The 18,050-nt window shown below is 29.1% G+C and overlaps 1 protein-coding gene across 1 annotated transcript; it reads right to left on the reverse strand.

Moving 5' to 3' along the window:
• Positions 1-347: 347 nt before the first annotated feature.
• LOC110660546 (long chain acyl-CoA synthetase 4-like) lies at positions 348-7,878 on the reverse strand. Its single transcript, XM_021818891.2, has 19 exons — positions 7,507-7,878; positions 7,159-7,222; positions 6,973-7,062; positions 6,825-6,881; positions 6,236-6,284; positions 5,933-6,009; positions 5,659-5,698; positions 5,484-5,578; positions 4,792-4,959; positions 4,497-4,607; positions 4,248-4,335; positions 3,676-3,742; positions 3,093-3,168; positions 2,867-2,984; positions 2,492-2,737; positions 2,269-2,408; positions 1,325-1,507; positions 1,078-1,197; positions 348-641 (listed from the first exon to the last, which is right to left on the reverse strand). Exons 1-19 carry the CDS (start codon positions 7,656-7,658, stop codon positions 594-596), a joined length of 1,989 nt encoding a protein of 662 aa, XP_021674583.2. The 5' UTR covers positions 7,659-7,878; the 3' UTR covers positions 348-593.
• Between the last annotated feature and the right edge of the window lie 10,172 nt (positions 7,879-18,050).

The following is an 18,050-nucleotide window of genomic DNA, read 5'->3' on the forward strand; positions in this document are numbered from 1 at the left end:
TGGTAATTAAGAATAATTTTAATCGAATTTGAAACAGATCCGAGATTTGAGAATATTAATTCAGTTTGAATTCGAATATGGTGATTTTCATGAATGCCTTACCCGTTGTCATCCCTACATAAATAACAATATCATAAATTTTAAAATCTTAACATTTCATTTTAAATTCAATAATTTGAAAGAGACTAAACATGATTAATCACATTTTATAGGATATCCATTGGCCCAGTCTGATTAATAATAATAATAATAATAATAATAATAACCACCGATAAGTTTTAGCTTTGTGATAGTAGAGTCGTCTTCAAGATTATAAAATTTCGACTTTAAATATAAGTTAAAACCAATTGTACCAAATAATAATAATAAAAAATTTAAATGGCAATATCAAATATCTATAAAGTTTGTATCAACTTCATTTACACAACATTTTTGTGTCATTTGCTATGGCATTTCAAAGATACTACTCTAGTTCACAAACTGCAATTCTATGAATAACCATGTACAGTCCCTAGGGAAAAAAAATAGAACAAAAACAAAAATGCAACCAGTAGTCTGGCATTTTTGAACATTAGAACCATTGAGATCTCCTTTCATGCACTAGGTTTGCTTGCGCTTTTGTACATCTTGTCAATAACATCCTGTGCACAGAACTTTGAAGTCATAATTGTATTCTACTTGCAATTGTTATAGACCTTTAAAAGAAAATTTACGAAGGAAAAAAGACTGCCAGACCTTTGAAAAAGTCATTAAAATTGAATAACCAATTTGCGCACAAAAACTAGACAGATGGTGATGCAAAACTTACAGATCTATACGGACTTTTACCTTTGAGCATCAAAATGAATTATGCCAATTAGCCCATAACCATGCATTTTCAGTATATATAATCAGGATACTCGCAATGGTTAGGATGCATTTCCATTCCAAAAGTAGTAAATTAAGTCATGTGGAAGTTAACCCCATATCTTTTTTTTTTTTTTTTATTTGAGTAGAAGTTAATACCATATCTATTAGACAAAAAAGGGGAAAAAGGAAGGCTCATTTAACATCCCTACAAAAACAACAGTGGCTCACCTGATAGCATTTGAGCAACTGGGGCCTCTTTTTCTTAAATGTTGGAGTGAGGAGGTCGCGTTCTATGTCAAATGGCTCAGGATCAAGGTGAACAGCTTTTACAAATTCAAACCATTTCAGCTGCCAAAAGTAACGGTTGGAATCAAAAAATGATTAAAAAAATGTACAATTTAGCTTTGGAAGGGCCAAAATTTTTCCATGGCCATTGACAGTGAAGTGCAAGTGCTAAAAGCAAGTAAGAAAGAACCTTTTTTTCTTTGCCAGCCTTTGTGAGCTCTCCAAGTATGTATTCTTTTGCTTTTGGACTTTCACAAAGGGATTTGAAGTCCCCATGCACGCCATTTTCTTGTGCCCAATTTTCAAGAGCTTGGTTATTGGGGTTAACAACAGCAACAAGGAATGATTCAAAGCTATTCCCATAAACCCATATCTGAAATTGACATATAGGACGATTACACAAGAGTTGGACCAATGCAGACCTCAAGCGGGCAATAAAATAGACATTTCCCACAATAGAGCTGGATGAAATAGGAAAATAGAATTTATAAATTAGGTTGCTAAAGGACTTGTCGCCAGCAGAAGAGGACTGAGAACCAGTAATTGTCATATGTAGGAACTATTGCTATACTGGGAAAGTTAAAATGATCAAATATCTTTGCAGGTCCATGTGCCTTTTCATTCATATATTGAATGGACACGGACAGCAGGCCACAGCCACTACACAACAGTTTACACACACAACCTACAAATAAGGCAAAAAATATGGCATAACTAAATATATATGCTGAGCATACAATGAACTAGCATACCGAAAAAAAAAAAAAGAAAAAAAGAAAAAGGAAAACCAATTACGTATATATAATGCATACATATGTTTGTGAGTGTTTACAGGTACATAGATGTTGGTATGTAATACAACCAGCTATGAAGCTGTATAAGCTGAAGATATTAACATGCATGCCTCTCTTTGAAGTATTCAGTTGTGAGTGCTACAAAAGGGAAAGCAAGAGAATTTAATTCAAGGCAAACAAGCATGAACACATATAAAAACGGAACATAGATGGGAAATTAATAGAGCAATCATATTTTTTTTGTTACTTATAAGCAGATAAAAGACAAGGAGCACACAAAATCAATAACATACAAGACCGTAATTGAAATAAATAGATCAGACGTATCAGACAGGCATACCGAATCAACAGCAGAAGCAAGACCATAAATATTCTCCAAGTTTTCAACTGCAACATATTCTCCTTGTGAAAGTTTAAATATGTTTTTCTTGCGGTCAATAACTTTCAAGCTCCCATCTGGTTGCCATTCACCAATATCACCTAATGCAAAAATCATTATGAACACAGTATGCTAAGACAACTAATATAGAACCCAAGATTCATAAAGGATAACCATATGCAACCTGTGTGGAACCATCCATCAATCAGGACCTCCTTGGTGAGGTCTTCTTGTTTGTAGTAACCCGAAAACACAGTTTTTCCCCTTATACAAATTTCTCCACGTGGTGTGCTTGAAAGAGCATCACAATTCATTTCAGGAACAGATTCTAGGCACACATCCACATTTGGTATAGGAGGGCCCACTGTACCAAGCATTTGCATCTCATTTGGCAGGGAGACAAATGTGCCTCCACAGGTTTCTGTAAGACCTACATTCACAAAAACAAAATGATCCAACTTTGAATGGCAGTAAGTTATAATCACAATCAATAAATGTTAAAAGGGGAAATGGAAAATTTAACAGACAAAACCAGGCACGAAAAATAGTGACAGCATACCATATCCTTGCAAAACATAAGCACATGAGACCACCCGCAGGAAAGCTTCTACGTGGATAGCAAGAGGTGCTCCTCCAGATAGAATAAGCCGTACATTTCCTCCCAAGCCTTGTTTTACCTACAGAAGAGAAAACCAAGGAGATTTGAAGCAGTAAGCAAATATGATTCCAATCACTGTCGTGTGGCTTGGGTTTTGGAGGGGGAGAGAGGCGAAAAGAACCATCACCTTATCAAAGACAACTTTGTCACAAAGTGGAGATGCCTCGTCATGTGAATGCCCCTTCTTCATAGAATTTAATTTGCTGCAAAATAATTGTTGTCAAACCAATTAGATTAGAATGAGATGGTGAAACAGTAAGAAAATACAGATAATAACTAAAAATGGAACCTACATAAATCCCTTAACACAAACTAAAAGGGTTAGCCAAATATACTAAAAAATTCCCAGCACCAACCCACAAAAACAAAAATGAGAAAGATGACCAAACAAGAAAACATAGGCTAATTGCCATGAAAAATTGAATTTCTTTAACATGTTAAAGATATGAGGTGAAGTCTCACAAACTTTCAGTCTAAAGTTTATTCACAAGTGCAAAAGAAAAATAGAATTCCAACCGTATTGCACAAGGAAAAAAGAAGCCAAATGGAGTGAGTACAATAAGTTTGCCAATAACCATCACTTATGAGTGCATCAAATGATGCCATACCAGAAGGAAGGAAAATGGAAAAGACGTGGGACTTTCCTCATCCTCCTTACTCTTCTGTTGGGGACTGGAGTTTCTACTGGCATATTAAGGAATGGAACTTACTATGAGTATGCTATATTGAACAACTTCTGTTTTAAGAAGCTCCCTGAAGCAATCTTCTGCATCAAACCTGAAAATGTGCAAAGAAATTATGCCAGTGTTGCAGTCAGAAGAAGCACAAAACAAGCAAATGTTCACTTTTCAGATATAATTGCTTCAGTTCATTCCCGGAATGAACAAGCTGAAAGGTGTACTCAGAATTCTGGAGTAAAAATATCAGAGTTTGTTTCAGAGTAAATCTAAAGCTAAGGTTACAAGTATGAGGTTGTAAACTAAGATTAATGTGAAATGAGAAGCCCTCCAAACACCAAAATGGATAGTCACTTCCCTTGATAAGAGTAATTAAGGACAACATAGTGCGCACAAACCCTACCAAAAGAACTAATCAGACTTGAGCCCTATTTTCCAAGAGAAGGTATTTTAAGAAAATAATAACAAAAAATTTGGTGGTTCTGGAATCTGAGTCTGGACACCAAGCATCATGTTATCCAAATTCAGGTGTTATCTTCTTAAGCACATGAGAACTTGTAGATAACCAAAATCACAATAAGGCAAGAAAATAAGATTAAACTTACCTGAACGTATTCTATCTAATACACGGGGCACAGCACAGAAAATAGTTGGTTTGAGCTCCCCAATATCTTCAAGTAATAGTTTGACATCCTGCAAATATGCGATGGGAAAAGATGCATTTACCTTCTCAAATTACTTACAAAGGCTAAGTAGCTTTACCACCAATTGCACTATGGCAAAGGCGTTGCTAAGGTGCCATGCATATTCCCTTAAAATTGAGAATAAAAAGAAAAAGTCGTAATCATGCTTACCCCTCGCCAGAACCCTATAGAGGCACCATGTGAAATAAATAGCTCCTCAATCACCCGATCAAAGATATGAGCAAGAGGAAGGTATGAAAGATATACATCCTTCGTAGTCAACTGTAATTTTCACAGGGAAAAAAAAGTTCAAAAGAGAATTTTCAGGTAAGTGTACAGGGAGGAAAAGATAAAATAATTAACTGGCAAAAAAATGCACTTTATCCACAGACAATTTAAGCTTTATATTGCAATCTTATTATTCATGTCTACTATGATATTCAGAATGAAAGGAGAAGGAAATAACCTGTTCATTTACACTCTCAAGTACCCTTTTCACCCCAGCTATAAAAGTAACAATACTATCATTGGAAATCATTACTCCCTTCGGATTACCAGTTGTCCCACTGGTATACATTATTGTACAGATATCGCTTTTCTTTTTCACTGGAAGATCATATTGTTTATCTTCCCCCTGCGAGGCACAAACATAGGCCATTACTCATTTGTTTACTGTTAAAGATATACCAGAACCAATAAACACTAACAAAATATTAGAAGAAAGAGAGAATAAAAAAAGAAAAAGAAGAAAGAGCATCTTCCTCAGTTCATGCATGTTAATGAAACGTCAGAGAAAGGATTATTAAGAAACTGAAAAAAAAATCCAAGTGTTGTTTCAGCAGTCTTGCTATGAACAGGAAAATAGTATATATGACTTATTGTTGGTAAGCAAGAGAACTATGTCCATCTCATGAACAAAAAGTAATAAAGCTGACCTAAAAACTGTCAATTTGCGACACAGGCACATGTATGCAGAATACAACTAGCTACACCAACACGAATGACAGATTTTGAGACATGACATCTTCCACAAAATAATTATTATCTCAAGCTAATTCTGTTACATGCATGGAAAAGCATTTTCTCGCCCAAATTTTTTCTGCTATCAAATCAATAACTAAACAAAAAAGGACCGATTAAAAAAGTCGGCCAGCCTACCAGTTTTAAAAATTCCTCCCAAGAGTAGACTGCTAAACCAAACTTCCCAATCTGTTCTCTTTGTTCAGGTGCAACCTTGCCAAAGCTCACAATTGCTGCAAAATGAAATGAATACCATCATATCTAGGATGCACATATGCAAGGAAAATAAATCTATAGAGGAAGATGAACTTACTTTTCATGTGTTGTGTTGAGTTTGGAAATGTTTCCATAAGCTGAGAGAAGAAAACTACAGATCAGTAGAGACACTAGCATATGAGGATAAAATTAATAACTACTCATATTTAGAAAATCAAAGTTATTAGAAGGAACTTATACAGCAATGTGAATGACTACTCCAGCTGATATTTACATTTTCTTTCCAAATTTCCAAAATGAATTAATAAAAAGAAAACCTTCTCAAAATTTTCCCATGACAGGAAATCATATTCAACTGTTATCATATATACCTCAGGAATTTTTTTTTCTTCTACAAAAGCAATTGAGACCTCTGCATGGCATATGATATATTCCACAGCACCAGCTCCTACAAAATTAATTAGAGAAGGTAAACAATAAATTTTGCTTATAGCTGGAGAGATTTGAGATTAAGATTTATGCACTACTGGAATATGGAAATAAATCTAAACATGCAATTTTGGTCATAATCCAATATAGAGCATCCCAGTATTCTTTAAAATATTCATGAATTGCAGGATAGCTAACAATTACGTTTTTCTGCTTACACACCCAAGTTTAAGAAATGCCCATACCTAAGGTGTCATATAAAGGAACACAAAAAAGCCCATGAGCATTGCAGGCCTGCACCAATTTACAGCATTAGTACAAAAAGTTTAGGAAAAAATGGGAGGAAATTAAACCATACTGGTTTAGAAATTAGAAAACACATTAGCAAACAAGTGACACGGATTCCCAGCAGGTTTTTGAAGCAAAATTATATATCTACTTTTAAGTAAACATTCAGAACCAATATTGATATATTATTTCCTTCAGTTAAGAAGTCCTCTGACCAACACATTTTTCTGAATAAGTGGCAAAGAAAGTTTCAAGCAAATCATAGAGTCCTACACCCATAAAGGAAAAAAAAAATAAAGAGAGAGAGAGAGAGAGAGAGAGAGAGAGAGAGAGAGATGGATAAATTGGATGGCTTAACACATTAGAAGAAAAATCAACATCTACGATATGACCAGCAATCATTAGGAATGAATATTACAATAGAAAGATTCATGAATTGAGAGTCCCCTCCCCCTCACTCAGTTCTGTTCTTCCTAATTGATAGGTTACTAACTTGCTATACAAAAATACTTCTTTTTACCAAATCAGAAAGAAAATAGAAGGTACCTCCATGCTGATTATCCACTCTGAGCAATTGGCACCATAAATACCACATTTCCCTCCCTGCAAAACAGCAAAAGGCATTTGAAATTCCAGAGCTAAATTTGGTTAAGAAGTTGAAATTTTGTTAACACAAAATAGATAGTGCTTTTACCGGCTCAACACCACAACTCCGAATTGAATTACCAACTTTGATCACCAAGTCATATACTTCTTTGTAAGTTTGCCACACGTACTTACCAGCCTGCCAGGACAAGGCCACAGTTAAAATCATGCGAGTTAGATGTCAACTAAAGCTAAACAAACAAACAGAATAAATCATGAGCAAAGGATGAGATACCTTCCCATTCACAATCTCTCGTCGACCAAGCATGGGATTGTCAGGATATTTCTCAACGCTCAAGCTGCAACACGGACACGATCAATCAATCACCATAAGCAAATACGATTAACTTTGGATAATGAAGAACAAAAGGCATCAAAACAAAAATGGGGAAACAAAGAAAAACTTTCAGAATATTCACAAAACAATCAGTATCTATCTACACTCAACAACCAGATAATAATAATAATAATAATAATAATAATAATAATAATAATAATAATAATAATAATAATAATAATAATAAGCTATGAGTATAGAGATTATAACTAGTTTCTACAAAATTAATCAGAGAGAAAAACCAACCGGAAAACATCCCAGCAACTATCCATTCCAGGAATCGGAGGAGGAAATCCATCCTTAGCGAAGACGCCACGATACACAGGGCCAACAGAAGGCCTCCCATCCTTGGCCTCCTTGGCTTTCTCGACCTCTATCAGATACTTCCTCTGCGCCATTTTTGTCTGAAGAGATGAATCAGTGCTCTGAGTGTCACTCTGTATATATAAGGGTGTATACGAGGATCTGCACGTAGAAATGAAGAGCAAAAAACAAATAATGAGCAAGGAGAGGGCTGAGATTGAGGAATATAAAGTAGACGGCTGGTGGTGGCCGGAGAGGAGGAATACGTAAATTACAAAAGAAAATTTCCTTTTGATTAGTGAAGAGAGATTGAGTTTGACGAGACCAAGCCAACTCCAGTACTTTTCTCAGTCGTGACAGATTAGGTTAAAATTTGGTCAACAGATAAAAGGATTTTTTTATTATTTTATTTAATTACGTACAATAAAACTGAATATTTCCGCATTTTTAATTAAAGAGTTAAAAGTAAATTTTAAAAAGTAAATTGCAATATAATTTTTAATTTTTATTTTATTAATAAAATAATTTATTAATTTAAATTTTATATTTAAAAATAAATATTTTATATATATTATATATAATAAATATAACATAATAAATATATTTTATCTAATGAATATTTATTATATTCATTCTATCTATTTTTATTTTTTTAATTATTTTATTTATAATTCTGTCATTTTAATAAATTAAAGAGCATTAATTATTTTTTTAAAATTTATTATTATTTTTATTAAATATAATAATTATTTCTATAGTTTTTTAAAATATATCTTCTCTTTTAATTAAGTGTAATAAAAGATAATTTAGTTAAAATAAAAAGTACTTTATTATAATTTTGGTGTTTAATTACTTCATTAATCATCATGAAAAAAACCTTAAATGATAAATAAAAATAAATAGAGAATCAAATATACTTACTCTCTCAATCTCATTTCAAGTGTTATTTTAGAAATTTTTTAAGCCTCACTTTATTTACCATCTTAGAAAATTAAGAAATTATTAATTGTTATCCTTGTTTGTTATTATTATCCCAATACTTTTATCTATTCCTTCTCACCTTTCTTTATCTTAATTAAAAATAAAACTTTAATAATACAAAAGAACTTTTGTTAATTACTAATTTTTTTTATATAAAAGATAGATTATCTTTTATGCAAAATTTTTAAAAAACACTTGAAATAGGACAGAAAGAGTATATTTTATATTTAATCCTTATTCGACAATAATTTTTAAAATAATATTTAGTGTTTTTATTTATTTATACTATTAAGTAATATAGTATTTAGGCCTTAATTGATTTAAAATACTCAACTTCCTGAAAAATATATTTCCTAAAAAATATACTTATAGGAACTTATTTTCTGAAAAGTATGATATAAATATATTTGGTAAATAAATTAACTTCATAAAAAATAGTCTATATCTAAATTATAAAAAATAATAATACCCATAAAATAATTTAAAGTGTAATAAATTAAAAGATAAATTGGTAAGTTCATTACACTTAATTAGAGACTTGCAACTTACCAAACTCCACATAAATAAGATATTTCTCTTGTACAAAAAAAGTAAAATGCTTTAATTTTCAAGAAGTTAGTTTAATAATACAAACTAAATTAGATTTTTTTTTCTATATTTTTCAAAAAGTTATACCGTCTTAGTCTACTTACCCTAATCAAATAAGGTTTGAATATAGTGTTTAGTTTTTAAACATTGAGAGAATTTATCATTAAATATAGTGTTTAATATTTTAACTAAAACTATAAAAAAAAAAAAGAAAGAAAAATAGTATTGTAGCAGTAATGTTTGCGTGGCAGATGGTCAAATGCATGCCGTGTGATATAAAAATTAATTAACAGGTCTGCTAGATAATATACTCTCTTTCATAAATTAGTACTATGTTAAGGTTTTTTTTTTCTTTTTTTTTTAAAGAGAGGACTTAAAACAAAAATTACACTAAACAAGGCCAAGGTAAGAAATCCCTGATAAATCATGCAATAGGAGGCCATTGATGCCACGCGGAGGACTGTCAAAGACAAGCAAATCAATCTGAAGAGAGCTTTCCAAATGACCCATTCAATCTGCACAAAGATTCCCTTCTTTATAGATGTGATAGAGACGAATATCCCATTCCCTCTTTTACAAATTAGTACTATGTTAAGTTAATTAATTACTATCATTTAAAAAAAAAACTACACATATAAATTAACATTTAAATGTTGGTTAGATCAAGGAAAAACAAAATGTATAAATTATCTGCATAAGTAAAATATTAATTAAAATTTTACATAGTTAAATAGCAAGTAGGATAAATTTATCGGTAGAAGATATATTTATTATATAAAATATATTTATTATATTTTTTTATTATAATAGAATTTCATTTATAATAAACATTTATTATATATTTTATTTATAAGAAATATTTATTATATTATATTTATTGTTTAAACATAAAGTATAAATTAAGGAATTATTTTATTATTAAAATAAAATTTTAGAGATTATATTACAATTCATCGTTAATTTTTAAAATTTCAATTTAATTCTTTAGTTAAATTTGGACCTAATTCAAAAGATTTGGCTTTATTGTACACAATTAAAATTTTGATTAGGGCTGAGTATTCGGCTCAAACAAAATCAAATTAAATTGAATCATTAAATTGAATTAATCGAATTATTATATTTTAGAAATCGAACTGAATCGAAATGAACAAAAAATTGAACCAAAACAATTGCTCTATTTCGGTTCTATTTGGTTTGAACCAATCGGTTTTTGAATTTTGTTAATTTTGACCTTAGTTTAAACCTAATTACCATTAATCAATAAAAATAAACAATATATATATATATAATTACATATAATTAATACATTCCTTGTAAAAATAAATCAATTTAAAAATTAATAAAGTAATTTAGTTCTGTTTGGTTTAATCAATTTTTTCCTCTCTAAAATCAAACCGAATCGAAATAACTGAAATTTTTAAAATGTAAAACCTAACCGAATCAAATTATCTTAAAAATCGAACTGAATTTTCGAATTAAAACAATTCAATTCAATTTATATAATTTAAACTGAATAATGCTCGCCTCTAATTTTAATTACAAATCTAAATTTACCCTTGCATTTAAACATTTTTATCTAATAATTTTTTTAAATTTAAATAAATTAGGAGATATGTAATACTAAATTAAAAATTATAAAATTATTACTCTTATAATTTATAATTATTCATTAATATTATTAAATATTGAAAAAATTAATATAGAATTCAATTCTGTTGGATACCTTAAAAATATTTGATGAACTACTATCCTTACTCAACACGCTAATCACCGGACATGCTCATTATTACCCGTATGTCGCCAATTAGAGCTCAGTATCTTTCTCAGTCAATATACCTCCACCTCCAAATAGACATAAATAAACGGGGCAAAGGCTCGAGAAAAGGTTGGATCTTTAATCCTCAGTTTGGTATCAATAGGCCCAATCACACCAAAAAAAACTAAACCTTTTCATTTATAATCTAAATCGAATAGTTTCACTTTTCGCACAATAGACCAATTTTTCTAACTTTAAAAAATTTTTAACTACATTTAAAATTAAATTTGGAGTATGTCTATCAAATACTCCATTAATTTTATATATCATTTTATAAAAAATATTTTATTTATAATTATTCACCGATTTAAAAAGATCAATGAGTATTAATTTTTTTTATTTTATTTTTATTTCTATTAAACATAATAATTATTTTATAATTTTTTAAAACTCATCTTAACACTTCTTCTCTCTCTTTTAATTAGATGAGTAAAGGTTTTTTTTTTTTAATTTGTTAAAGAGATAAAGGATAATTTAATTAAATAAGGAATACATGGATTAAGGATTTCGATTATTATGACTTAACTGAAATCTTTTTCACATTTTTTTTCTATATATCCCTAATTAAAGTTATTTACTTGAGTAATATTGCTTAAACCGTATTAAATACAAGATAAATGAAAAGAATTACTGTTATTGGCTAGAACATCATTTTCATATTTCTTTATAGGTGGTGATTTACAAAAACAATAAATTTTATTATTATTTTTATTTTGTGGTCAAAACTAATAATAAATGGATTATTCACTACACTTCACTTTCTTAAAAAATAAAAATCATTAATTATTTTAAAATATAATTACATGAGAGTATAATTATAAATGCAAAAAATATATATATATTTCTGTAAGAGAAAATGAGATTACTGTTACGAAACGCTGAGAAAGTAAATGTAAATTATTTTTAAAATTAAGAGAGTATAATTTAAGTAATTTAATTATTTTTTAATTATTATATAAAAATCTTATACGATAAATAAAAGTGAATGGTTGAGACTATCATTCTTTACCTCTTTTATATTTTTTGTTATAAAAATTAACTTATTAATCATTGGAGGCTCTGTGTTAAAAATTCTTTCACAACAACTTTCAATTTATCTTATAAAATGTGACATGCATCCAAAATCTGCAAATTTCACAATGTATCGATTCTAATTCTAAATCCTTAAGTAATTAAACATGGCAATGGGAGCTGACGAGATTTTGTATTCTCCCTTATTATTATTATTATTATTATTATTATTATTATTATTATAAGAAAAAACAAATCAGTCAGCATATTTTTATTTTATTTTTAAAAAATTTATTATGTGTACTAAATTTTGAAAATTATTTGTAATTAATATTTTGAAAATAAATGCATCTAATTTAGCTACGCGGATGGGAGTTGGGTTGAATCCAAGATTTTTCTTCAAAGTTGGTGATGCAGTTCCCATTTTGCCCTTTCCTTCCCATTTTGCTGCTTCATTAATTAACTTCCTATTGAAGAAAGAACAGCAATTACATCTCTGGAATGTGGAGGGTGGATGGGAACAGAGAATAGACAACGCGATGCTCGTGTTGAACAGTTGTCATAATGATGCAGGCCCGACTCTTCTACGGAAGCTTGGTTGCGACTTTTCGAATGACGTACAAGGGATTTATTCTTCTTATGTGGGACTCCCACTCTATGAATTGAGAAATCGCCCTTTACAAGAGCAACGGGATTGTACCACGAGGTGGTAACCTGATGACTAAATGAGAAGATATTGTTTCACTTCAATTTGAATTTTTAAATTAATATATAATGATTAAATATTATTTTTATGCAAAAAATAATTAAAAAATAAGAGAATAATGAAAAATAGTGATAAATTGTTCAACCGAAAAGTTGAATTAAATAGAGAATGTAATCCTAAATCTTGAACTTAAAAAGACTGTCATAATTGAAGAATTTTATTTTTTTTAAATCAAAAGAAGAAGATTGACTTGTTTCGGATTGTAATTTTAATTTAATTTTTTTAGAAAAATATCAAATCCGTTTATTTTTTATTTGTAATTTTAAAAGTTGTCTTTGTCTATAATTACTTGTTTTTTTAAAAAATTAATGAGTATTATTATTTTTTTAATTTTATCTTTATCTATATTAAATATAATCTCCCTTAATTATTTTAGATAAATAGTAATTTAATAAAATTAAAAAATATTTTATTATAATTTAAGTGATTTAATTTCTTTCTTGATTATCATGTAAAATTGAGGGCAGATAATATTATTTTAGATTTCATTAAAAATTTTTTAATTGTTTTATTTTGTATAATTAAACTATATTATACTTAATTCAAAATTAATTTTTACTACTCTATATTTAGCAGCAACAATATCAAATGAATTTTAATTTCAATTTATATAGGAATCAAATTTTATACTATAAAATTGATTATAAAAAAAGAATAATTTTTGAAATATCATAAAAATAAATTAAATAGTATATCTTAAGAGCAATTTATAATTTAATTTTGAAACTGAATAAATTATTATTTAGTTTTTTTTTTTTAATTTTAATGAGAAATAAGTTAGCTTCTAAATTATATTTCTATTAATAAAATAATATTGAAAAATGTAAGAATTGAGTTAATATTTTTCAAAAAAAAAAACAATTTTAGTTCTTATAAATTTAATAGTTAAAATAATTTAATCCTTAAATTTAAGTTTATTGTTTTATTTATGATTAAAAATATATTTTAAAAAATTAACTTATTTTTTAAAATAAAAAATAAATTATAATTTTCATAATATATTGAATAGCTACAATGACATTAATGGGCATATTATGTTGACGGTACCTTAATTAAGAGGTATATAATAATAAAATATTTAATTTTTAATTTATAACATAAAATTGTTAATATTTAATTTTAATAATATAAAACATTCTGATGACTTCCAGTAGTTAGTTTCTAAATTATTTATTTAAAAATATTTATATTTTATATTTTATATCAAATTAAAAATTTATATTTTCATAAATTGATAATTTCATAAAAACAGATTCTGAATGATTGAAGTGTCGATTTATATAATTTGAGTTATTAGAACTATTAGTAAATAAAAAATATAATTAATTTTTTTTTATATGTATCAAATTAAAAGATAAAAAATATAAATTTTAATATAATAAATACCACTTCAATAAAAATAACTTAGAAAATAATTACCCAACATGATAAGATAATTTTATGTCATTTTAATTAAAAATTAAAAAAATTATAATATAAATTAAAATTTAAATATTTTATTTTTATATATTTTTAAAATAAAATACCATTTATATAATTTATTTAAATATTAATAAATGCAATTGGCTTAAAGTTAGGAGTCGCTTTCCAAGAAACGTCAACTATTGTTGGCCATGAGAATCGGATCTTTCATTTCACATGTACCTCCACGTCCCACGTTAATCGTTTCAAATCATGCAATAACTGTGAATATTTTTCTTAAAAAAAAAATGTTAAATGAAGATGAAATATAAAATTTTATATTATTATATTTTTATATAAATAAATTTAAAATAAATAATTTATATAAAAATAATTATAATAATAATTATCTTAATATTAAGAATTTAATACAAAATATTTAAACTAACTAATTTGAAATGGGCATGAACTGATTCAGAAGAATAATAATTTATTGTTACTATTATGAAAAATATATTTTAAAATACATAAAATATTATTTTATAAAAAATTTAACACATTGTAATTATAACAACTTTAAAATATTAAAATAATATTTTTAGAAGTTTTTTTTATCATTTTAATTTTAATATCAAAGGAGATTTTTTATATATTCTATTTTTAATAGCTTTATTAAATTTCTAAGTCCATAGTTTTGATTTTTTTTAAAAAAAATAAATATAAATAAAACATTTTGCTATTTTAACAAAAACAATTTTACATTTATTGCATTCACGCACATTCCTCATCATGATTTTTCTTATTTAGAATTGATCTATTATGAATATAAAACACAAAATGTATGGTAAAATTTATTTATTAAATATATAGATTTCACATATTTATATTTTAAATTTATGATAAATCGAATTTAAGTAAGAACTTAAATTGTAACACCTTAAATTTTTAAATAATTATTTTATATGAAAATTATAATATTTTATTATATTAAATATTATGAAAATTTATTTAAAATTTTTTGAATTTTTAAAATCGGATTTGATTTTCTCAAGACAATAAATTTCATCTATTTAAAAAAATTAATTTAAAGACCTAGTGGCAAATCTAAAAGTATATTCAAACTCCACAAATCTTTTTGAGTTTTCTGTAATTTTTTTAGAATTTTTGGGCCTCGTTTTGGATTTTAGGGCAGAGTAAAAATTTAATTTCAGGTATTTTGAATCGAACCGGTCCACTTCTTCTTTTTCTTCCTCTCCCTCGGGCGTTTCGGCCGCCCCTCTTCCCCTCTCAGTTTCTGTCTCCTCTCCCCTCCCCACCGCCAGCCACCACCTCCCCTCCCTTCCCCAGTTGTCAGCGCCTCACCTGGAAGCCTCCCCGCCGCCAGCCAATGCCTGGATCGCCAGAAAAACACACCCAAACCTCCCTTCACGTGCAGCGCGACGCTTCATCTTCTCGGCCAAAATTCTACCAATCCGGCTACCAATTGTACCAAGTCCAGTCCCAATCACCTTCTACACTTCGAGAGCTTTCCCAAGACACCAAGAATGCAAATTTTCGTTGAGAATTTTGTTTGAATCGAGCTCGGAAAGTTTTAGCCCACTTCAACTTTTAGGCTAAATTTCTCCCAAACTGGAAACCCTACGAAGATTCCGAGAGTAGCAGCGTGCTCTACTCAGCGAGAGCTTCGCAATGATATAAATTTCAAATTTTCGACACCAAAAATCTGATGGGTTTCACATACTTCGCAGTATTTTTCTGAGCCTTGAATGAGATTATTTAATTTCATAAAAAATATATTCAAACTCCTAGTGTTGTGGGCTTCGCGTAAATACCTTTGTTTCACAGAAATTTTACTAATGATCGGATCTATATTTTCAAGCCAGACAGACGAGCTATCAGAGCTGCTTTAGAAATGGGCCAAAATTATAGCGGCGTAGGTAAACCCGAACTCTAAGTTCTCTTATTTACCTAGTGCTGGGTTTAGAATAAAAATTCATAAAATATTTGTGAGTAGTTAGAAAATTATAATTCCTTTTGCAATAGCTTTATAGCGTTGCTAAGGACTGTGAGGCAACATTTTAGAATTTTTAGAGCTAGCTTGAATAATTTTTGTAGAATGCCAGTTTTAGGGGCTATAACTAAATTTTCTGATCTTGTGAGTTTAGAAGTGTGATTTGAACTACTTTGCAGGTTGAGTAGGTTCTACGTATAGGAAAAACTCTGCAGATTTTCAGCATAAATTAGTATGTCTTTTGACTCTCTAAGTTCTTATTTTGTATTAGAGCTGATAAATTCATTAATATATTGGTTTAGGTGAGCAGGAACAACCATCTTCCACACAATCGCCCCAGTGGTCTCTGGTGTATTGTGAATAGATATTGATTTTATTTATAATTTCAATATTATTATATATACAAGGTATGTTCATACATTCACTTATAATTATATGGATATAGTTATTATAGGCACGCTTTGTGTTATACTATTGCTTGATGAAATTGATGTATGTGTCGCCTTAGGGTAATTTGGAGCTGTGTGCATGTATCGGCGTGCGTGAGGTGTGGTACTAGATATGGGTAGGACGAGCAGATCGGCTTGAGCTAGTCTTGCTTGGGGCCCGATCCTTTTTGTGATAAGTCGGGGTGAGTATGGCTTTGACTTGATCTCATTGACCCCGCATTTGGATTATTAAGAGAAAGCCTGACTCGAGTTGATTTCACTGGCAGATGTTGGAATTAAGAGAGTTGTGTAGGGGATCAGCTCCCATATATATATATATATATATATATATATATATATATTTGATTGATGTAACACACGGGTGTGTGAGTGCTCTAAATTATTCTTTGTGCAAATATTATTTGAATTTGGTTAAATGTATTGATACATGCTGCATTTTATCCTTAGAGATGCATTAGCCTTAGATAGTTATAAAAATTATATTTAAAATCAATATCTTACTCTATGAGTTGAACACTTACTCCTGTTCACCCTATTTTTCTAGGTTATAGGAGGATCTCCTTCTTATGATTAACTTGTTTCCTTCTTCGTAGGTCTTTTAGTAGTAATATCAGTATTTTATAGTATTAATTAAAAATATAGAACTCCGCATATGCTAGAAATATTTTATTTGGCTTGGCACTATAATAGTTTATTTATTTTGAAATTGTAAACCTATTAATTATGCATGTATGGATATCTGGGATGGGTATTTATCTTGGATAAGGAAGCTGAGCTTCCATTTGATTAAATTGCTATGTTGATGATGTGAGGGTAAGCTGAGCTCCCCAAATTGATATATATATATACAGGTTGGGTGACCTAAAAATTCCCTATTGGATAGTCCAATTTATGGCCAGATTCTATTTGTCTGTCTTTTTGAAATTAGATTACAGTAATAGGCCTTAGGTTTAGGCTTAGAATAATTAGGCTTACTATGGGCTTTAGGGGCCTTATGCCAACTCAAGTCCTAGTGCCAGTCCATCCCATAATTTGAGTCATGACAAAGTTGGTATCAGAGCTTAGGCTCCAGATTCATGGGAAAGTGTACATTTAGGATTTTTTTTTTTTTTTAAAGTTTTGTTAGAAGGTCACATGCGGAGTATAGGATCCTGTTTTGTCTTCTTTTGTAATTTCTTATTTCTAGATTTTGTATTATTTCTTGAGTAATTAAGAGTTCTTCAGTTTTGTGTCATAGTTTTTGAGGGGTACATATTGATGTGAACTAGAGTTAACAAACGCATTGAGGTCTACCATGGGGATACATACTCCAAGAAATGCTATGCTTCAATCAGTATGGGTTTAAGTGGCATGCCTATCTAGTGTAAGGCATGAGGATATAAATGAGACTTTTGGCAGTGTAGCTGCCCTAGAAGAGAGTGAGGGTATCACTACTGACAGTCGTCAATGGATAGACCAATCAGA

The sequence above is a fragment of the Hevea brasiliensis genome, chromosome 9 (genome assembly GCF_030052815.1).
Source record: "Hevea brasiliensis isolate MT/VB/25A 57/8 chromosome 9, ASM3005281v1, whole genome shotgun sequence".
Lineage (NCBI taxonomy): Eukaryota > Viridiplantae > Streptophyta > Magnoliopsida > Malpighiales > Euphorbiaceae > Hevea > Hevea brasiliensis.

Coding starts and splice junctions, on each gene's coding strand:
- LOC110660546 (XM_021818891.2), bottom strand. CDS start 7,658: ATGGCGCAGAGGAAGTATCTGATAGAGGTCGAGAAAGCCAAGGAGGCC. Junction 6,882..6,972: donor GGAGTTGTGGTGTTGAGCCG/GTAAAAGCACTA, acceptor GCTGTTTTGCAG/GGAGGGAAATGTGGTATTTA. Junction 5,699..5,932: donor AAGAAAAAAAAATTCCTGAG/GTATATATGATA, acceptor TTCTTCTCTCAG/CTTATGGAAACATTTCCAAA.